Source organism: Pan troglodytes, chromosome 10 (genome assembly GCF_028858775.2).
Source record: "Pan troglodytes isolate AG18354 chromosome 10, NHGRI_mPanTro3-v2.0_pri, whole genome shotgun sequence".
Taxonomy (NCBI): domain Eukaryota; kingdom Metazoa; phylum Chordata; class Mammalia; order Primates; family Hominidae; genus Pan; species Pan troglodytes.
The window spans coordinates 124,838,377-124,861,332 of record NC_072408.2 but is presented as its reverse complement, the minus strand read 5'-3'; the positions used below and the strand labels follow the sequence as shown (position 1 = coordinate 124,861,332).

At 45.6% G+C, this 22,956-nt stretch overlaps 1 protein-coding gene across 3 annotated transcripts in view; it reads left to right on the top strand.

Moving 5' to 3' along the window:
• Positions 1–22,956, top strand: part of WSB2 (WD repeat and SOCS box containing 2) — a 28,373-nt gene that overhangs the window by 3,715 nt on the left and 1,702 nt on the right. For 2 of the 3 annotated variants that reach the window (XM_016924334.4, XM_054664676.2), the window contains exons 2-8: positions 5,036–5,204; positions 14,167–14,411; positions 14,572–14,703; positions 19,190–19,290; positions 21,064–21,236; positions 22,252–22,362; positions 22,483–22,590. In XM_016924334.4, coding sequence (XP_016779823.1) covers positions 5,036–5,204; positions 14,167–14,411; positions 14,572–14,703; positions 19,190–19,290; positions 21,064–21,236; positions 22,252–22,362; positions 22,483–22,590 — 1,039 coding nt within the window. Of the gene's footprint in view, positions 1–5,001; positions 5,205–14,166; positions 14,412–14,571; positions 14,704–19,189; positions 19,291–21,063; positions 21,237–22,251; positions 22,363–22,482; positions 22,591–22,956 lie in introns of those variants that run through there. The other variant, XM_016924333.3, reaches the window with a different exon arrangement.

Genomic DNA, 22,956 nt, shown 5'->3' with positions numbered 1-22,956 from the left:
GCCTGGCCAAAATGGTGAAACCCCATCTCTACTAAAAATACAAAAATTAGCCAGGCGTGGTGGCGCATGCCTGTAATTCTAGCTACTCGGGAGGCTGAGGCAGGAGAATCACTTGAACCCAGGAGGCGGAGGTTGCAGTGAGCCGAGATGGCGCCACTGCACTCCAGCCTGGGCGGCAGAGTGAGACTCTGTCTCAAAAAACAAAAAAAAAAAAAAAGGAGAAAACAAAGAAACCCTGATTCATAGGCCTTTTCACCAAGAAGGATCTACAAGTACCATACCAGTTGAAGCTAGATACCCCACCCCCAGCTCTGTTTTTGTTTGTTTGTTTTGTTTTTAAGTTCTGCACTAATTAGGGCTTTCTCTCCGTGTAGCCAAGTTTAGTTTGGGCCCAGACTCCAAGAGACAGGAGTCACTGGGTTTGTTCTTCTTTTAGCTCCTGGATTCCTGAACCTGAAATAGCAAGAGATTAAATCCCTAAATCACAGAAATAGAGTGTGAATTCTGAGTAGGGCTTGTGTTTAAGAAGCATTTCATGTGAAATGTTTGGCATAAGCATCATCAGAGTTTAAGGGGCTTTATTTATTTTTTATTTTTGGGGGACAGAGTCTTGCTCTGTCACCCAGGCTGGAGTACAGTGGCGCAATCTTGGCTTACTGCAACCTGCACCTCCCGGGTTCAAGTGATTCTCCTGCCTCAGCCTCCCGAGTGCGACTACAGGCACCCGCCACTATGCCTGGCTAATTTTTGTATTTTAAGTAGAGACGGGGTTTCACCACGTTGGCCAGGCTGGTCTCGAACTCCTGGCCTCAAGTGACCTGCCTGCCTCGGCCTCCCAAAGTGTTGGGATTACAAGCATGAGCTACCATGCCTGGCCAGCTTTATGTTACTTTTTTGTTTAAAGAGTTATACCATATGTATTTATTAGACAAATATTTACTCACTGCCTGCCCTCCACCAGGAACTCTGCCAGCTCTGGGGATAAATATACAAAGTTCCTGCTCCCTGGAGTTGATATCCTAGTGGAGGGGAGACAGATGGCGATCAAATGGTGATAGAGCTGTAAAGAAAATAAAGTGAGGGGTTGTGAAGGAGATTGACTAGGGGTCAGAAGAGTTCTCTAAGCAGTTGTCATTTGAGCCAGACCTGAATAAGAGTAGATGCCAGCCGAGGAGAGGCATTCCAGGTGAAGGGCATGGTTGGTGCAAAGGCCTAGGGTCAGAACTAATTGAGCATTGGCAGAGGGTAGAGAGAAGGGCAATGTGTTGGAGCCAGGGGCAGGGAGAGAAGTACAAGCCCAGGGAAGTTCAGATTATGCTGGATTTTGAGGGCAGGGTGAGGAGCTAGAGTTTTATTCTAACAGTGTTTGAAACTGACCACTCTGGAGGCAAGGAGAACCGATGGTGCGGGGCTAGAGGGGAAGCAGAGAGAGCAGCTGGAAGGTTGCCTACTGGGCCAGGCGGGAGATGATGCTGCATAGATGAGAGTAGAGATGGAGAGGGGTTAGATTTGGCAAGTCTTTTGTAAACAGACTTGATAGAACTTGCTAATGGATTTGGTTTGGGAGATTAAAAAAAAAAGACCAGACATGGTGGTTTACACCTGTAATCCCAGCACTTTGGGAGGCCGAGGTGGGCGGATTGCTTCAGTCCAGGAGTTTGAGACCAGCCTGGCCAAGATAGCAAAAACCTGTCTCTACTAAAAATACAAAAATTAGCTGGGTGTGGTGGTGCACGCCTGTAATCCCAGCTTCTTGGAAGGCTGAGGCATAAGAATTGCTTGAACCCAGGAGGCCGAGGTTGCAGTGAGCCGAGATCGTGCCATTGCAGTCCAGCCTGGGTGACAGAGCGAGACTCCATCTCAAAAAAAAAAAAAAAAAAAAAAAAAAAAAAAAAAGGATAATGTAGAGGAAGTGAACCAATTGTGAATGTTATCAGGATGGAAAAAAAAAAGACATTTTCATCCTGGTCATTTGATCCGGAACTCCTGGTCTCAAGCAATTCTTCCACCTCTGCCTCCCAGAGCACTGGGATTACAGGCGTGAGCCACTACCCCAGGCCATCCAGGTCATTTGAAAATGTTTCTCTAGATCAGTCAATGTCATTTAATACTTGACTGCATCTGGGTTTCTCAGCCTTGGCATTGTTGACATTTTGGGCCAGATGATTCTTTGCTGGGGGCTGTCCTGTGCGCTGTAGGGTGTTGAGCAGCATCCCTGGCCTCCACCCACTAGATGGCAGTAGTAGCAACTCCAGTTGTGACAACCAAAAATGTTATTGCCAAATGTCCTCAAGGGGCAAACTAGCCCCCAGTTGAGAACCCTGGGTCTATAGAAATAGCTATACACATGTGATTGTATAAATGAAACTATCACACATACAAACATACAGATTTCTAGGAGGATTTACCTGGGTCTATACAAATAGCTATTTACTCAGACCATATATATAAAAATATATTTCTTTCTTTCTTTCTTTCTTTTTTCTTTTTTTTTTTTTTTAAAGAGATGGAGTCTTACCATGTTGACCAGGCTGGTCTTGAACTCCTGGCCTCAAGCTATCATCCCATCTCGGCCTACCAAAGTGCTAGGATTATAGGCGTGAGCCACAGTGCCTGGCCTAGACCTAATACATTAAACCCAAATTTACACATAGAACCTCTGAGAATGAATAGTCTCTTTACAAAGGCTTGATATGATTTATTAACATTCTATTTAAAGACAGAAACTTCAGGAACACACACCTATTTTATATAACAAGATATACCTATGTTATTATTTTCCTATAAATGCATATACTAGAATTATTATTATTATTATTATTATTATTATTATTATTATTATTTGAGACAGAGTTTCACTCTTGTTGCCCAGGCTGGAGTGCAATGACACCATCTCAGCTCACCGCAACCTCTGCCTTCCGCCTCCCGGGTTCAAGCGATTCTCCTGCCTCAGCCCTCTGAGTAGCTGGGATTACAGGCATGCGCCACCACGCCCGGCTTATTTTGTATTTTTAGTAGAGATGGGGTTTCTCCATGTTGGTCAGGCTGGTCTCGAACTCCCGACCTCAGGTGATCTGCCTGCCTTGGCCTCACAAAGTGCTGGGATTACAGGCATGAGCCAATTTTTTTTTGAGACAGAGTCTCGCTCTGTCACCCAGGCTGGAGTGCAGTGGCACGATCTCGGCTCACTGTAACCTCCGCCTCCTGGGCTCAAGTGCTTCTCCTGCTTCAGCTTCCCGAGTAGCTGGGACTGCAGGTGCCCGCCACCATGTCTGGCTAATTTTTTTTTTTTTTTTGTATTTTTAGTAGAGACATGGTTTCACCATGTTTGCCAGGCTGGTCTTAAACTCCTGTCCTCAAGTGATCTGCCTGCCTTGGCCTCCCAAAGTGCTGGGATTACAGATGTGAGGCACTGCACCCGGCAAAAATATTTTATAAATATACACATATGCATCTCTACCATCTGTTTTATTGAATCCAAGATACCATGGATTGTATTATCATCATGTATAACTGAGAAAAAAATACTACCTATTTAACTATGAAAAGTCATTGATTATAAGATACATCCTGATTTCAGCGAGGTCAAAATGTAAGATGTATAAAGATGTGTCTTAAAATATATGAAATACGGGTTTTAAAAATGAGTATCTATCTGGTAACAGCCAGGGTCAAAGTCTTCCACATTCCACATTCCTTGTGTGGAATGTACACATCAGGAAGTGACCTTATTCAGGATGGAAGCCAGTTTTTATATTAGTAAGTATCACAGTCATAATGGTCAAAAAATTCATTCTGAAGGCCTTTAACTTATAAGCTTCATCAGCCATGAGAATCTTCCATCAGAGTAGAGAACTGAACTAGGAACTGTGGGTCAGTCAATGAAGAAGCTCCAATCTGGTGCCTACTCTTTAACAAGATGGTGTGCTAGGTCCTGGGAGAAACAAAGACAAAATGATCTGGGTGTTGGAACAAGGTGCTTAGACACTGATAACGAGGGCGGGGGGCAGAGAGAAATTGGTTACATAAGAGAGAATGAAATAAACAAGGTGCGACTTATTTCCGTTTTGATAGTGTGAGATCAGGGTATGCTTCTTAGTTGTGGATCTAGGTGGGATTATTACTTTTTTCTTTCTTTCTTGTTACTTTGAGAAGCTAGGGATTCTCATAAGCAAAAGTGGGTCCAGGTGTGAACGTAAATAAGCCCCTTGCATGTCAAGGAGATTTTGTGGCCAGAGTGTGGCCTGCAGGGAGGGGACAAGGGAAGGAGGTTGGACCGATGGGCTGGGGCAGATGGCATGTGGTGAAAGTCCTGGTCTCAGTTGCCTTTATGATGTAGGCAGGCGGGAGCTTTCGAATGTATTTGAAAGAAATGATGTGATGTATGGGTATTTCAGCTTTAGCAGCATCTCTAGGGGTAGGAAGACTGATCAGGAGACTGTAGCAAAAGATCTGGGTGAGATGAGATGAAGGTTTAACCCCAGACAGAGGACATGGAAGCAGGAGAGATGGGGAGATGGAATCCATACTTCTGAGTGTGAGGAAGCAGGGCAAGGGCTGAACGTTTTTAGCCTTGATGATGGGGAGGATGCAGGCGAGTGAGAGGGAGCCTTTGAGTTTCACATGTTCCTTCTTTGACAGCAGCAGGTTCTTTTGAAGAAACCTGAAATGCATTGGAAGGCCTTGCTATTTTGGCCCCATAATCAGCACCGTCTAGCATATTCCTGGTCTGGCTGTCTCTCCACTTTCCTCCCCTTCAAGTATTCATAGGAAAATGAGGCCTCCATTCACTGGGTTCATGGGCACAAAGGTTACTGTGAGTCATGGTTAACCAGCAGTGAGGAGTGCCAGGATTGAGTAACCGTGGTGGAATGTGGCCTGTGGCTGCTGTTATTGCCCTGGGTCATTTAAGTGACAACTCCCTCTGGGAATGGATAGTGTCGCTCTTTGCCACAGGGAGACAGTGGCTTTCCTGTGTCTGGGTGGTCAGGGAGCAAGGGGGTGTGTGTTTGAAGCATGTTGTCTCCTGCCCCAGAGGAACCGCTGCTGCTGGCCGAACTCAAGCCCGGGCGCCCCCACCAGTTTGACTGGAAGTCCAGCTGTGAAACCTGGAGCGTCGCCTTCTCCCCAGATGGCTCCTGGTTTGCTTGGTCTCAAGGACACTGCATCGTCAAACTGATCCCCTGGCCGTTGGAGGAGCAGTTGTAAGTATTCTCGTACTGGGGCCCCATCCGGCGCATTTCCAAACATTCCTTGTTCTTTTGCCATCTCTGTGCCCAAGAACCAGAGAGAGGGAAGGTGGCTCATGGTTCAGGAATTGATCATGGGGGTTTCCAGAGCCCCAAGTTCTGTATATGTGAAAGTCAATTCTGTCAAGATTATGTTAGCCCCAAGTTGGCTTTTTTTCCCATAGCTTTATTGAGATGTAATTTATATACCACACAGTTTGTCCATTTAAGTATACAATACAGTGGCTTTTAGTCTATCCACAGAGTTGTGCATCCATCACCATCATCAGTCTTACTTTATTTATTTATTTTTTGAGACAGTCTCCCTCTGTCTCCTAGGCTGGAGTGCAATGGCGCAATCTTGGCTCACTACAACCTCTGCCTCCTGGGTTCAAGCGATTCTCCTGCCTCAGCCTCCTGAGTAGCTGGGATTACAGGCACACACCACCACGCCTGGCTAATTTTTGTATTATTAGTAGAGACGAGGTTTCGCCATGTTGGCCAGGCTGGTCTCAAACTCCTGACCTCAAGTGATTCACCCACCTCGGCCTCCCGAAGTGCTGGGATTACACATTTCTCCCATGAGCCACTGTGCCTGGCACATAATCAATTTTAGAATATCTTTATTTCCTCAGAAAGAAACCCTGTACCCCTTAGTTTAGATCCCCCAACCCCCCTGCACTCTCCAGGCAACCACTAATCTACTTTGTCTCTCTAGATTGGCCTATTCTAGACATTTCCTATTAATGGAGTCATACAACACGTAGCCTTTTTTGACTAGCTCCTTTCATTTTACATAATGTTTTCACAGTTCATCCGTATTCTAGCATATACTAGTATTTCATTTCCTTTTATTGCATCATATGGAGATGCCAAATTTTGTTCGTACATTTATCAGTTGATGGACATTGGGTTGTTTTCATGTTTTGGTTATTACAAATAGTGCTGCTATGAACATTTATAGAAAACCTGTGTTTTCTATGTTTAACTATTTGAGGAGGTGTCAGACTGTTTTCCAGAGTGGCTGCACCATTTTACTTTCCCACCAGCAATGGATTCAGGTTCCAGATTCTCTACATCCAGCCGTTGTTATTGTCTGTCTTTTTTTATTATCCTAGCAGGTAGCCATCCTAGTGGTATGAAGTGGCATTTCATAGTGGTTTTGATTTGCATTTCCTTGATGGCTATGGATGTCAAGCATCTTTTCTTTCTTTCTTTTTTTTTTTTTCTTTTTTTGAGACAGAGTCTCACTCTTTTGTTCAGGCTGGAGTACAGTGGCATGATCTCAGCTTATTGCAACCTCCACCTCCTGGGTTCAAGCAATTCTCCTGCCTCAGCCTCCCAAGTAGCTGGGACTACAGGCACACACCACCACGCCTAGATAATTTTTGTATTTTTAGTAGAGACGAGATTTCACTATGTTGGCCAGGCTGGTCTCGAACTGCTGACCTCAGGTGATCCACCCGCCTTGGCCTCCCAAAGTGTTGGGATTACAGGTGTGAGCCACCACACCTGGCCGAGCATCTTTTCAGGTGCTTACTGGTCCTTTGTATACGTTCTTTGGATAAATGTCTACTCAGAGCCTTTGCTCGTTGTTGTCTTTTTATTATCAACCAAGTTTATTTTATTCATTTATTTTTTTTGAGAGAGAGAGAGGGTCTTGCTCTGTTGTCCAGGCTTGAGTGCAGTAGCTCAGTCATGGCTCACTGCAGCCTCAATCTGCTGGTCTCAAGCTATCCTCCTGCCCTAGCCTCCCAAGTACCTGATACTACAGGCGCGCCACCATGCCCAGCCAACTTCTAAATTTTTTGTAGAGACAGGGTCTTGCCTAGGCTGGTCTTGAACTCCTGGCCTCAAGAAATCCTCCCACCTCAGCCTCCCAAGTAGCTGGGATTACAGGCGTGAGCCATGGCGCTTGGCCAAGTTTAGTTTCTGATACCAGTTTTTCTTTCTTTGGGATGGACAAGCCCCAGTGTCAGAATGCCGTGAGCTCCCATTCAGATGGCCCAGCATCTGTATGTTTTCATTTGTCCCAGGGCAACTCTATGTCTGTATTTATTCATTCAGCCAGCCTTGGTTGCGTTGTTTCTTTTTTTTTCTTTTGAGACGGAGTCTCGCTCTGTCGCCCGGGCTGGAGTGCGATGGTGTGATCTCGGCTCACTGCAACCTCCACCTCCCTCCTGCCTCAGCCTCCTGAGTAGCTGGGATTACAGGCATGCGCCACCACCCCTAGCTAATTTTTTTGTATTTTTAGTAGAGATGGGGTTTTACTATGTTGGCCAGCCTTGGTTACATAGTTTCTTTGCGTAACACTGAGTTAGGGACTGAGAGTCGTGAGATAAATCAGACATGGCCCTTGCCCTTGAGGCTCTCATTTATTTTTCTTTAAGCATTTTTTATAAATAACATTAGATTTAAGGTTTTTATAAGTTGGATATGAAACTTGCCTTGATAAGAGGGAATGTTGACAGGAGTTTGTTGAGATGGGTACTCTGCATGCTGCTAGAGTTGAGGGGGATAAATTTGTGCAGTTTTTGGAAGGAAGCCTGGCAAAATGCATCAAGGACCTGAAAAATGTTCTTCTGGGCTGGGCACGGTACCTGATGCCTGTAATCCCAGCACTTTGGGAGGCCGAGGCAGGCAGATCACTTGAGGTCAGGAGTTTGAGACTAGTCTGGCCAACATGGTGAAACCCTGTCTCTATTAAAAATACAAAAAGTTAGCCAGGTGTGGTGGTGTGCACCTGTAATCCCAGCTACTCAGGAGGCTGAGGCAGGAGAATCGCGTGAACCTGGGAGGCGGAGGTTGCAGTGAGCTGAGATCGCGCCACTGCACTCCAGCCTGGGTAACAGAGCGAGATTCCATCTCAAAAAAAAAAAAAAAAATCTCAGAAATGGTGTCATCTATTTATATACACTGATCTTCATCATGAAATTAGTTGTATATTAAGAAAATTGGAAACAGTTTGAAATCCAGGGATGAGAGGATGGTTACGAAAATTTTACCATTTCCATATGATATTTTTGCAGCCATCAAATTTTGTTATGTGTTTTTAATCAGAGTTTTCAGTTTCTTCTGTGGTCAGTTTAATGATAATGCCAAGGTCATACATTGTTTACTAATTCCCTACCTGAAATACAAGGGATGCACCTTCATTTCTAGACTTGACATGTAAGTAAATTTACTATATGAATTATAAATTCTATAGTCTGCTCTTTTTAAAAAGCACAACATGGAAGATCTGTCAGTTTCCTGAAAATCACTCTTGTTTTCAAATTTGTATAGATAAATATGTCTTTTTTCTGTCACATGACCTAGAGCTGCTCCCGGGTAGAAGGAAGGGCCTGGGCTTGCATCTCCCTAAGGGCACTGTGGGTGGTTCAGGGTCAAGTGTGGAGCATGTGTTGGTTGGGGAAAGCTCCTTTACTTTAATTACTGGTATCAGTAAATGAAAATAATAACAATTTTTTTTTTTTCTGAATCCTATTTCTGAACAAAACAAATTTAAATCCTATTTCTGAACAAAACATAAATTTGTATAGAGGAATATATCTTTTCACTATTAGCTAAGGAAAATGAAAAAAGGTATTTGAGTATTAACCATTTTTTTCATATTTATTATTTAACATAATGAGCAAAGTGTTATTGTTTCATATGTTAAGTGAGAAGTTACTGGTTTTGGAGAAAAATCACATTTTTTTTTTTTTTTTTTTGAGAGAGTCTTGCTCTGTCATCCAGGCCAGAGTGTAGTGGCGCATCTCGGCTCACTTTAACCTCTGCCTCCTGGATTCAAGTGGTCCTCCTGCCTCAGCCTCCTGAGTAACTGGGATTACAGGCGTGTGCCACCACACTCAGCTAATTTTTTTGTATTTTTAGAAGAGACAAGTTTTCACCATGTTGCCCAGGCCGGTCTTTGACTCCTGGCCTCAAGGGATCTACCTGCCTTGGCCTCCCAAAGTGCTGGGATTACAGGCGTGAGCCATTGCACCTGGCAAAATCACATATTTTGAAGAACAGTATTCTGAGGAAATGTTTGCAGTATGAGGCTTATTGAAAAAAAACAGGCTATATGGCCGGGTGCGGTGGCTCACGCCTGTAATCCCAGCACTTTGCGAGGCAGAAGTGGGAGGATCACTTGAGGCTAGGAGTTCTAGATCAGCATGGGCAACATAACAAGACTTGGTTTCTACAAAAAAATTTTAAAAATTAGCCTGGCGTGGTGGCAGGTGCATGTGGTCCTAGCTACTCAGGAGGCTGAGATGGGAGGATCACCTGCACCCAGGAATTAGAGGCTGCAGTGAGCTCTGATCATACCAGGCCACTCCAGCCTGGGCAACAGTGAGACACTGTCTCTTAAAAAAACAAAAAAAAGCAGTTTGTAAAACCATGTATGCAGTATGATATCAGATTTGTTTTTAAAAGACATTTGTGTATATACACAAAAATTTATAGTGAGATGTTTAGAATGGTGGTGTTAGGATTATAGGTAATTTTTACTTTGTCTCATTTTCACATTTCTCCCATGTTTCGCTACTATTTTTATTTATTATTTTCATAATTTAAAATAATCGGGCTTTTTGGGGGGCAGAGAAAAGGTCTTGCTCTGTCACTCAGGCTGGAGTACAGTGGCATGATCATAGCTCACTGCAGCCTTGAACTCCTTGCCTCAAGTGATCCTCCCACCTCAGCTTCCTAAAGGCATAGCCGCCACACCCTGCCAACAATAGCTATTTTAAAAGTATTTTAAAAGAGAGAATTTGGGGCATTTATATTCTAGTTAGGGTAGTTATACATTTTTTAAAAATCATGTAGTGCTTTTGATATTGAGCAAATAATTGATATTAACCAAATAATTATACTGCTTTTTGAAATAAAGTTTTTAGAAACTTTAACTTCAGTGAAGCTAAATTCTGCCAATGAATCTGTCTTGCCTCATCAGCTCTTTCCCACGGTACGACCTCCCTGCTTTTCACGTAACTCATCCCTTGATTCATTAGCAAACTCAAAGTATTTGTTGAGCATTAGGCCAGGATACCTAAGACCTTAGTTCCAGTTCTGCCCCTGATTTTGTGACCCCAGGAAAGTTAATAACCCATAAAATGGAGATTTTAGTATCTCTTTCTAGAAAAATTAAATTTAGGATATTAAAATGAAATAATAAATATGCCTTAATTCTTTTGGAATAAAGTAGCTACAGGTGTATTCCTTAATTCAAATACAGAAATTAGGGCCAGGTTTGGTGTCACACGCCTGTAATCTCAGCACTTTGGGAGGCTGAGGTGGGGTGGATTGCTTGAGGCCAGGATTTAGTGACTAACCTGGGCAGCATAGTGAGACCCTGTCTCTGCAAAAATTAAAAAATTAGCTGGGTATGGTGGCATGCACCTGTAGTCCCAGCTACTCAGGAGGCTGAGATGGAAGGACTGCTCGAGCCCTGGAGTTCAAGGCTGCTGTAAGCTATGGTCACACCACTGCACTGCAGCCTGGGTGCCAGAGAGAGACCCTGTCTTAAAAAAAAAAAACAAAATAAATAAAACAAATACAGAAATCAGGATTTTATAACAAATAAAACAAATTTAACTGGTGGTTCCAAGCTGTCTTAAACCTCTTCCCATAGCCTGCCTCTTAAGTGCTGCTTCTCATGACAACAAACTCAGGGGCCAGTGCCAGGGCCAGAGCCAGGCAGGTCTGGACAGTCTGTGGAGAGGCAGCCGATCGAAGTGACATTCATGGTCACATTCAGATTGTTTGGCCAGAATAACAAGTTTTAGCCTATATTTGGCGATTTAGACCCAGAGGTTGACAAATTTTTTCTTTCTTTCTTTCTTTTTTTTGAGATGGAGTCTTGCTCTGTCATCCAGGCTGGAGTGCAGTGGTGCAACCTCGGTTCACTGCAACCTCTGCCTCCTGGGCTCAAGTGATTCTCCTGCTTCAGCCTCCCGAGTAGCTGGGAGTATAGGCACCCCCCACCACGCCTGGCTAGTTTTTTTGTATTTTTAGTAGAGATGGGGTATCACCATGTTGGCCAGGCTGGTCTCAAACTCCTGACCTCAAGTGATCCACCCGCCTCAGCCTCCCAAAGTGCTGGGATTACAGGCGTGAGCCATGGTACCTGGCCAACTTTTTCTATAAAGTAAATAGTTTAGGCTTTGTGGGCCATAAGGTCCCTGTCTTGACTGTTGAACTCCGCTGTCACAGTGTGAAAGCAGCCTCAGACAATACCTAACCAAATGCCTGTGGCTGCGTTCCAATAAAACTTTATTGACAAGAACAAAATCCTGTCATTTGCTACAACATGGATGAACCTGAGGGACTTTATCCTAAGTGAAATGCACTAGGCACACAGAGACAAATACTGCATGATCTCACTTACATGTAGAATCTAAAAATATCTAACTCATAGAAACAGAGAGTAGAATGGTGGTTACCGGGGGTGGGAGAGGGAGTGGGGAGATATTTATCAAAGGTATAAAGTTTCAGCTAAGCAGGGTGAGTAAGTTCAGAAGATCTATTGTATGGCATGATGACTGTGGTTATTAATAATGTACACTTGACAATTGCTAAGAGTGTAGACCTTTTTTTTTTTTTTTTTTTTTTGAGACAGTGTCTGACTCTGTCACCCAGGCTGGAGTGCAGTGGTGTGATCTTGGCTCAGTGCAACCTCCGCCTCCTGGCTCAAGCAATCCTCTGACATCAGCCTCCTGAGTAGCTGGGATTACAGGCACGCGCCACCAGGTCCCTGCCACCACGTCCAGCTAATTTTTGTATTTTTAGTAGAGATGGGGTTTCACCATATTGGTCAGGCTGGTCTCGAACTCCTGACCTCAGGTGATCCACCCACCTCAGCCTCCCAAATTGCTGGAATTACAGGTGTGAGCCACCGTGCCCGGCCCCTCCCTTCTAATTTTGTAAATGAGCTTGGTTAAAATTCTTTTTTTTTTTTGAGATGGAGTCTTGCTCTGTTGCCCAGGCTGGAGTGCAGTGGTGCGATCTCAGCTCACTGCAAGCTCCGCCTCCCGGGTTCACGCCATTCTCCTGCCTCAGCCTCTCCGAGTAGCTGGGACTACAGGCACCCGCCACCACGCCCGGCTAATTTTTTGTATTTTTAGTAGAGAAGGGGTTTCACCGTGGTCTCGATCTCCTGACCTCGTGATCTGCCCACCTTGGCCTCCCAAAGTGCTGGGATTACAAGCATGAGCCAGCGCACCCGGCCAGTTAAAATTCTTTTGTGTATTTCACCACACAATTGACAAAAATATGATTTACTTAGAATTTTTCAGGAACATCTATAATATTGGGTTGGTGCAAAAGTAATGGTGGTAATTGCAAATACTGCAATTATTTTCGCACCAATTAATACATAAAGATGTTCAACTACGTATGCATTGAGTTTAGGATTTCTCATGGAATCAAATCTGACCTCATCCTGGCGTTCAGCTTTCTCATCTCCATTTCCGCCAGTTTAACCAACCAGAGTGTGGTCAGGGTCACATGGAGACCTTTGTGCTGTGTACCGCAAACAGTAAGCTTCATGTTTTCAGGCTCAACCCCAGGGCCGGCCAAGTGCTTGTGCATTTGAGACATTGTTTCCTGGGCGCAGTGGTGGCCAGGGCCTCATGTTTTAGCTTATCTGGGCCTGTTTCACTGTAAGTTGAATTGTAGGAGAGGGTCGGATTAAGAGATCTTCCAGGACAGGATACCTCTACACAGCCCTGTGAATTCCTTTTCTCTCTTGACTACCTTGCTGTTTGATCCTTGTGCGGGTTACCATCAGTTAGGAAGTAAATGAAGGAGCCTCATTAATCAGTTGCAACATCGTGAGTGAAGGTGGAAATTAACATGTACCAAACAAACGGTGTTGGCAAGATGAGTTTATTTTCCAACTCCTTGGGGATTTCTAAGCTAGTGATAAGGGAACTCATCAGGCAGGAGAGTGGTGGATATTTAGCCTCTAAGTTCTGCCCTAGTTCCAAACCTGCAGTATGCTTTCTTACTCATGGGAAAAACTGAGTGTCTTTTTCCTTCCACTCATCAAAACCTGAGAGAACTTTCTGAGCAAGCATGTGACTCCCTGGAGCATCTGTTATTTAGTTATCCCACAAGGCAGGTCACCCCATTGCAGGGCTGTTGCAAATAGATTGAGCCATGGCCAGTATAGCCTGTGTTAACATCAACTCTTTTTTTTTTGAGACAGAGTTTTGCCTTTGTTCCCCAGGCTGGAGTGCAATGGTGCGGTCTTGGTTCACTGCAACCTCCACCCACTGGGTTCGAGCGATTCTCCTGCCTCAGCCTCCTAAGTAGCTGGGGTTACAGGCACCCGCCTCTACGCCCGTCTAATTTTTTTTTTTTTTTTTTTTTTTTTAGTAGAGATGGGGTTTCACCATGTTGGCCAGGCTGGTCTCGAATTCTAGACCTCAGGCGATCCACCTGCCTTAGCCTCCCAAAGTGCGGGATTACAGGCATCAGCCACCAGGCCTGGCCTACATCAACTCTTAAAAAGAAACAAAAAGAAAAGTCACAGCAGATTTCACCAAAGGCCAGCTTGTTTCTAGGATTTAAAGTCTTATGTGGCCAGGTGGGGTGGCTCATGCCAGTAATCCCAGCACTTTGGGAGGGCAAGGTGGGCAGATCACTTGAGCTTAGGAGTTTGAGACCAGCCTGGGCAACATGACAAAACTCCGTCCTACAAAAAATACAAACAAAGTTAACAGAGCCTAATGGCACATGCCAGTTGTCCTAGCTACTTGGTGGATCTGAGGCAGGAGGATCAGTTGAACAGGGAGGTCGAGGCTGCAGTGAGCCATGATTGTGTCACTGCACGCCAGCTTGGGTGACAGACCCTTCCCTCCACTCCCCAAAAGTCTTACGTGTCCCAGGATGAAAAGTTGATAGACTGGTAACAATTGCAGATTCATTAAGAAATCTCTGCTTCTCCCAGCATCCCTAAAGGGTTTGAAGCCAAAAGCCGAAGTAGCAAAAATGAGACGAAAGGGCGGGGCAGCCCAAAAGAGAAGACGCTGGACTGTGGTCAGATTGTCTGGGGGCTGGCCTTCAGCCCGTGGCCTTCCCCACCCAGCAGGAAGCTCTGGGCACGCCACCACCCCCAAGTGCCCGATGTCTCTTGCCTGGTTCTTGCTACGGGACTCAACGATGGGCAGATCAAGATCTGGGAGGTGCAGACAGGTAGGTCATTCCTGGCTGGCACAAGGTTCTGGGAGGCTCGGGTGCATGTTCTGACTATGTCGCCTCCCTGCCCCACTCATGTTGGCCAAGGGGTGTGGCCGTGGCAGGCACACCTCGTGCCCCCTCTCTGGCTGACTCAGTGCCCCTGCTCCCATGCCAGGGCTCCTGCTTTTGAATCTTTCCGGCCACCAAGATGTCGTGAGAGATCTGAGCTTCACACCCAGTGGCAGTTTGATTTTGGTCTCCGCGTCACGGGATAAGACTCTTCGCATCTGGGACCTGAATAAACACGGTATGGGAAGTGAAGGAACTACTTGGCAACTCCAAAAATACTGTATTTGCTTTCTCCACTTTACCAGTGTCATTTTTATCTAAAACAGTGTTTCTTGATGTTTTTTTCTGTGATTGCCCCTTAAGGAGCCTTTTAGACAGTTTTTTCCTAATCGCCCCTGCCCGCCCCAAAGATAATACTATACCAACTAGAGTTTAATACCAAACATATACTGTGTGTCTATTTAGGCTATTTTAATATCGAAGATATATTGTATATCTGCTTATGTGCTGAATGCATGTCTATGCTTTGTATGTAAAAAAATGTTAAGATTTTTTTGGCTACCAAGAACTAGTTTGTACCCTCTTGGGGTGAATTGCCCCTGTTAAAAATATTTGATCTAGAACAGGTTTTCTCATCGGCACTATGGATATTTTGGGCTGGATAACCCTTTGTCGTGGGCTCTCCTGTGCATTCTAAGACACTGAGCAGCGTGCCTGGTCTCTTCTCTTTTGATGCCAGTAGCATCCTCTCCAGTTGTGACAAGCAAAAAAGTCCCCATGTCCTGTGAAGGGCAAGGTCTCCCCAGGTTGAGAACCACTGATCTAGAAGTCCCTGTTGGGTGCTTCCTGTTAGAAAGAAAGACTTTCTTTTTGAAGCAGACTCTAAGCCTAGAATAATTCTCTCAGGCTACGGGGCATCAGGTTTTGTGAAATTCTGCCTCGAGCAAACTATATACAGGGGTGGCCCAATAAGGAATTCCATACATCTCTGGATTGATCCTTAACTAGAAAGGTGATATAAGAGGCCAGGCACAGTGGCTCACGCCTGTAATCCCAGTACTTTGGGAGGCTGAGGCGGGTGGATCACCTGAGGTCAGGAGTTCAAGACCAGCCTGGCCAACATGGCCAAACCCCATCTCTACTAAAAAATACAAAAATGAGCTGGGCGTGGTCGTGGGCACCTGTAGTCCCAGCTACTCGGGAGGCTGAGGCAGGAGAATCACTTGAACCTGGGAGGCAGAAGTTGCAGTGAGCTGAGATCGCATCACTGCACTCCAGCCTGGGCAACAGAGCAAGACTCTGTCTCAAAAAAAAAAAAAAAAGTGACATAAGAGAGGGGAATTTATTGCAATGCCATTTTTCAATTCCTCCAGCCCTGGATGGGGCTCAGGGGCTGGAGGGATTGGAAGGAGGCAGTGGTAAAGGGTCATGAAGAGGATCAGGGGCTGGAGGGATTGGAAGGAGGCAGTGGTAAAGGGTCATGAAGAGGATCAGGGGCTGGAGGGATTGGAAGGAGGGTCATGAAGAGGCCACTTGTCCCCATGGTGTGAAGGCACTGGCACTCTCTCCCAAGCTATGACTGTCCAGCTCCACACAGCCATGGGAGGGACCTTTCTCCTGCTCTTTTAGCAACGAGCCTGAAAACTTGTATCTTAGTCAATGCCAGAGACTGGGTGGCTTAAACAACAGACATTTATTTCTCACAGTTCTGAAGGTTGGGGAGTCCGTGAGCGAAGTGCTAGTAGTTTTGGTGTCTGTGAGCACCTGCTGCCTGGCTTGTAAACAGCCACCTTCTCTCTGCATCCTCATCTGGCAGAGATCTCTCTCTTTCATGTCTCTTCTTCTAAGGGCACTAATCCCATTCCCGAGGCTTCACCCTCATGACCTATTGACTTCTCAAAAGCCCCGCCTCCTAATACCATCACATTGGGGATTAGGGCTTTATGTGTGGGAGGCACATTTAGTCCATAGCAACTTGTCAAACAAACTAAGGCACTGCACATGCATCCTCATCTGAAGGCATCTGATCACCAAGATAACTCTAGGTGTTTTGTTTGTTTGTTTTTTCTTGAGACGCAGTCTCACTGTGTCACCCAGGCTGGAGTGCAGTGGCACGATCTCAGCTCACTGCAACCTCCGCCTCCCAGGTTCAAGTGATTCTTGTGTCTCAGCCTCCCAAGTAGCTGGGACTACAGGCGTAAGCCACCATACCTGGCTAATGTTTTGTATTTTTAGTAGAGACAGGGTTTCACCATGTTGGCCAGGCTGGTCTCAAACTCCTGACCTCAAGTGATCTGCCTACCTGGGCTTCCCAAAGTGCTGGGATTACAGGCGTGAGCCACTGCGCCTGGCCTACTCTAGGTGGTTTCTGCCCAGTACTGTGGAACCTGTAATCCCACAGTCTAAGATGTGCTGCTGATCAGGACAGCTTCTCCAAGGCAGTGCCTCTTTTTTTTTTTTCTGAGACAGAGCCTCCTCCAGGTGTGTGCCACCATGCCTGGCTAATTTTCGTATTTTTAGTAGAGACGGGGTTTTGCCATGGTCAGGCTGGTCTTGCACTCCTGACCTGAAGGGATCCGCCCACCTCGGCCTCCCAAAGTGCTGGGATTACAGGTGTGAGGTACCACGCTCGGCTGGCAGTGCCTTTTTAAATGCTGGCTTAATGTGTGTACTGAGGCAGCTTGCCACCATCTCAGGAAGGTCCATGCAGTGGCTCTGGAAATCACTTGATGACTTGGAAGGAAAGACCAAGTGAGAGTGACCAAGAGTGGGTGGGATGGAGTAGGCCAATTGTGAGAGCTTTTCAAGGAGAGGAGGGGATAAAGTTGTGTTCCCAGCTGCCAGGCGCTGCCCCACTGACCTAACATGCCTTAATTTATTCAGTACTCCCAGCACCCTGAGATTTGACAGCTGAAGAAACCATGATTGACCTTTATTTTTTGAGACAGAGTCTCACTGTGTTGCATGGGCTGGAGTGCAATGCTGCGATCTCGGCTTATTGTAGCCTCTGCCTCCTGGGCTCCAGTGATCCTCCTGCCTCAGTCTCCGGAGTAGCTGGGACTACAGGCACCATGACTAACTTTTAAAAAATATTAATTAAAGCACTTTGGGAGGCCAAGGCGGGCCGATCACTCGAGGTCAGGAGTTCGAGACCAGCCTAGCCAACATGGTGACACTCCGGCTCTACTAAAAATATATAAAAATTAGCAGGGCACGGTGGCAGGTACCTGTAATCCCAGCTACTCGGGAGGCTGAGGCAGGAGAATCGCTTGAACCCAGGAGGCAGAGGTTGCAGTGAGCCGGGATCATGCCATTGCACTCCCACCTAGGCAACAGAATAAGACTCTGTCTCAAAAAAATTAAAAAAAAAAAAAAATATATTAATTTTTGTGGATCCATACACCCGCATAAACTTAAATAAATTCATATATATGACCATGTACAGGCATATAACAATTATTTTTTCTTCTTTCTTGCTTGGCTCTTTCCTTCCCAATTCTCTCTCTTGCCCTCCCTGCTGTTGCCATCCTCCCTTCTTCCCCTGCATCCTGGTACCCTGTGTTAGGGAGTATATACCCTTCCATATTTTTCTGTCTACTTGTATAATCCTGTGCACACACGTTTGCATTCATGGCTTTTGGGTCATTGTTTGACAAAAATAGAATCATACATCTTCACGATTTTTCCCTGTATCTCGCATTTTTCATTAAACTGTAGGTACCCCATGGAAAATCTATCTCTAATTCCAACTGCATTAATGGGGTAGATATACCACCATTTATTCACCCATCCTCTATATGGATGGGCTTTTTTATTTTTAAAGCAAGAGCTGGAGAGATTGTGTGAGACACCCTGGGTTATGTGCTGAATTAGCAGGGGAGTCAGGATTCAAATCCAAGCTGTCTGACTCTAGAATGTGTGCCCCTAATGACTCCACACCACTGCTCATCTGGACATCCTGGCAAGGCTGGGAGGGTGACAGTCTGGAGCAGGATCCTTGTGATTACAGAGAAACCATTACAGAGTTTAAATGAAGATAAACACTCTCTTAAAATTGGGAATGATGCTTCAGGGTACTTGAGGTGGTTGGGGAGCCTAAAAAGAACATTCTCTGCTATCAAAGGTCCCTTTGATATGGTTTCCTATGAGGAAACCTTTAATGCAATTCAAGATTATATAAAAAAAGTGATCAGCACCTGAGGTCAGGTGTCTGAGACCAGCCTGGCCAATATGGTGAAACCCTGTCTCTACTAAAAGTACAAAAATGAGCTGGGCGCAGTGGCACATCCCTGTAATCCCAACTACTCAGGAGGCTGAGGCAGGAGAATCGCTTCAACTTGGGAGGCAGAGGTTGCAGTGAGCTGAGATCGCGCCACTGCATTCTAGTCTGGGAGACAGAGCAAGAGCAAGACTCCATCTCAGAAACAAACAACAAAAAAGTGATCAATGTACCCCTTCACCCTTACTGATCTTATAGATTGTGTTGAAGCCATAGGTACTGGTTTCCGTGGGGAATTAGAATATCATATTCATAGATTACAGGTGTTTAAATGACAAATCTGGTCATATTTCTTACTCTGAATTAAAAATTGGACCCTTGGGCCCAGCTGATAGGAGCTGATGGGTATACTGGGCTGGGGGCTGTTACCACCCCAGTTCTCCCGTTCTCCAGTCTTCCTGCTTTGTTGAGGATTGGCTCATTGTTTGCTTCTTTTTCCTGCCAGGTAAACAGATTCAAGTGTTATCGGGCCACCTGCAGTGGGTTTACTGCTGTTCCATCTCCCCAGACTGCAGCATGCTGTGCTCTGCAGCTGGAGAGAAGTCGGTGAGTCTCCAGCATTATTGCTTTAATTCACTGAGACATGGAGGTCTGAAGTGGTGGCCTGGTGTGTGTGAGTGTTCTCAAAATCGTTCGCAAATCCACCCCAATAGAAGGCATGCTGGTGGGCCGTGGCCGCCACCTGCAAAAGTCCCTTGTGACTTGCACTTTAACAAGAACCCAAAGACAGGAGGGATTTGGAAACAGGTTGCTCCTGTCATCAGAGGGCTGTTTCCCTTTATAAAATGGGAAAACAATTGCTTTTTAAATTTCTTTTCTTCTTGGAGTCTAAGATTTTAAAAGTTGCAGCCCACATGTGAATCCAGATTTCCTTTGAACCATCAAATTTGAATCCCTCTAATTCGGATTTCCCATTCAAATCATGTCAGTGCAGTTACTTGTTGAACTTTGTCCTGAAATCCTGTTAATTGAAAAAACAAACAGGTATTAGAAATCCAAGAACAATTTGAGAACAGTTCTGTTTGAATTTTGTGTTGCGTTGAGCCACTTGCTGTGACTGAAGGGAAGGTTGAGAGTTCACCATTTGGTACAGCCCAGGTGGTTCATCATTTATTTTTGTGGTTTGGAGGGTTTTCTTTTCTTTTCTTTCCTTTTTTTTTTTTTTAGACAGAGTTTCGCTGTTGTTGCCCAAGCTGGAGTGCAATGACGCAATCTCGGCTTACTGCAACCTCCGCTTCCCAGGTTCAAGCGATTCTCCTGCCTCAGCCTCCTGAGTAGCTGGGATTATAGGCGTGCTACACCACGCCTGGCTAATTTTTTGTATTTTTAGTAGAAATGAGGTTTCACCATGTTAGCCAGGCTGGTCTTGAACTCCTGACCTCAGGTGATCCGCCCGCCTGGGCCTCCCAAAGTGCTGGGATTGCAGGCGTGAGCCACCGTGCCCGGCCTGAGGGTTTTCTTAAAGGAATAAAAATAAAATCCTCTTAATGCTTCTCACAAAGGTTTAAAGTGATGAGCTAGGTCAGAGGCCCAGTCTTGGGACAGATTTCCATGGTTCCATACACAAGGTGGGGGGTGTAAAATGCCTTGGCAGCCTGCCACTACTTTGTGGGGTGGCCGCAGATTTCACTTCTGACCCTTTAAAAAAGAAATTTGAGACAGTCTTACTCTTTCGCCCAAGCTGGAGTGCAGTGATCTCAGGTCACTGCAACCTCCACCTACCAGGCTCAAGTGATTCTTCTGCCTCAACCTCCCAAATAGCTGGGCTTACAGGCGTGCACCACCATGCCTGGCTAATTTTTGTATTTTCAGTAGAGATGGGGTTTTGCCATGTTGACCAGGCTGGTCTTGAACTCCTGGCCTCATGTGATCCACCCACCTCAGCCACCCAAAGTGCTGAGATTACAGGCATAAGCCATCGTGCCTGGCCGCTGACCTTTATTTTTAAGTGGAATAAGATAGCACTTGGCTCAGGTCTTCATCAGCACATACTACTACCCTATTGGCAAACAGGACTCAGAAGCAGACTCAGAAGTCTCTGCACATGCGTTTCAGCAGGGGTCTTCCTAAGGCTGATCTGGTTTATTCTCTCTTATAGTGAGCTCCTTGAGCATGCCCATTGTTTTAAATCCTCAAGAATCCAGACCAGTTACCTTATTTAAACCTACACTACACATTCTGGAAGAGCTGTAGAAAAGGGATAGAGAATCAGCCCTGGCTGCAGGGCCTGCAGATTTGGTGGTGGTACCTTTCCCTCCCTCCGTTTGAGTCCTAAGCACTTTGCTTCTGCCCTAACCAGGCACTTCTTACTTTCCACAGGTCTTTCTATGGAGCATGAGGTCCTACACGTTAATTCGGAAGCTAGAGGGCCATCAAAGCAGTGTTGTCTCTTGTGACTTCTCCCCCGACTCTGCCCTGCTTGTCACGGCTTCTTACGATACCAATGTGATTATGTGGGACCCCTACACCGGCGAAAGGCTGAGGTCACTCCAGTAAGGACTGAATCCCTGCTATGACTTTTTTGTGGGGGGACTGATGAGGAACCTGCCTGGGATTAGACATGTCTCTTTTAGAATCTGGGACATGGGAGGGGACAAGCTGGATAAAAAGGCACAGTGGGTCTCTTTTTCTTTTGAGACAGAGTCTCGCTCTGTCACCCAGGCTGGAGTGCAGTGGCGCAATCTTGGATCACTGCAACCTCCACCTCCCGGGTTCAAGCGATTCTGCTGCCTGAGCCTCCCGAGTAGCTAGGACTACAAGCGTGCGCCACCAGGCCTGGCTAATTTTTGTATTTTTAGTAGAGATGGGATTTCACCATGTTGGCCAGGCTAGTCTCAAACTCCTGACCTCAGGTGATCCACCGCCTCAGTCTCCCAAACTGCTATTATAGGCATGAGCCACTGCGCCTGGCCTGGTTCATTGCTTCTTAGTGATGCCTTGTCAATTAAGCCCTCTCAAGTAGCTTTGAGTGTCTTCCAGTCTCCCGATTCAGGTGGCTGTGTGTACTTCTTCGGAATCAGCATTATGAAGCCTCAATATGACTCTTTATTTCCATTTACTAATAACTGTAGTAACAAGTTCAGAAAGAGCCTCTTATCGAAACTGTGCTTTCCAAAATGAGTTTCATGTTCTCACAAACTTGGTCTCCTTTTTCCTTTTGTGTCTGTTGTTTTATGAAGCAAATAATAGGCAGTCCTATAATTATCATGTATCTTAGCCTAAAAAAGACTTGCAGTTTCTACTGTGGCATTAAAGTGAGGGCTGACCTACTTTGCATAAGCAAATTAGCACAAGGAAGTGTTAGTAACCCTTCATCCACAGGACACCTGGAGCCTTCTGAGATACCCTTTTTTTTCCCAGTGTGCAAATCCCAAGCTTTTCCACGAGGGGCACACAATGCATCTCGAGCCCTTTTGTAGCCAGGGCAGTTTGGCTTCCTGCCTAGGGTGATGATGGAGGGTGGAGAGCAGCCATCACTCCAGGCCTGCCATCCTGTTTCTTTCCCAGCCACACCCAGGTTGACCCCGCCATGGATGACAGTGACGTCCACATTAGCTCACTGAGATCTGTGTGCTTCTCTCCGGAAGGCTTGTACCTTGCCACGGTGGCAGATGACAGGTAACGAAGAGAACTCTCTTTACATGGCCTCAGAACAAGTGCTTGCAAGTAATGGCAGCAAGGCCCTCTTGGTCTGGCCCTGGGTCAGCTAATATCCAGATGTTCTCTCTCCCCATCCAGACTCCTCAGGATCTGGGCCCTGGAACTGAAAACTCCCATTGCATTTGCTCCTATGACCAATGGGCTTTGCTGCACATTTTTTCCACATGGTGGAGTCATTGCCACAGGGTATGTATTAGCTGAACAGATGGGTGGTGCTTTCTGCTGAGTATACCATGGAGCTTTTTAAGGAAAGAAACCATCTAGAATTTTCTTGCCTATGAGGAAACCTTTAAGGCAATTCAAGATTATATAAAACTCAAATGATCGATTTTGCTAATAACGGTGTCCCATTTTCTCTGAATATTTAACCTAAATGTAATTAAAGATCTGTAAGTCATGCCACCTAATGGGCCAAGTTCACAAGGGAGAATAAAATTGAGATGATGCATAATATATGGGAAACGATTTAGGGCTAAAAGACCACTTTACAGGTAACATCTATAATTCAGTAGGTGGCACTCTTCCCCCTTATACTTTTGAACTAACTGTGGT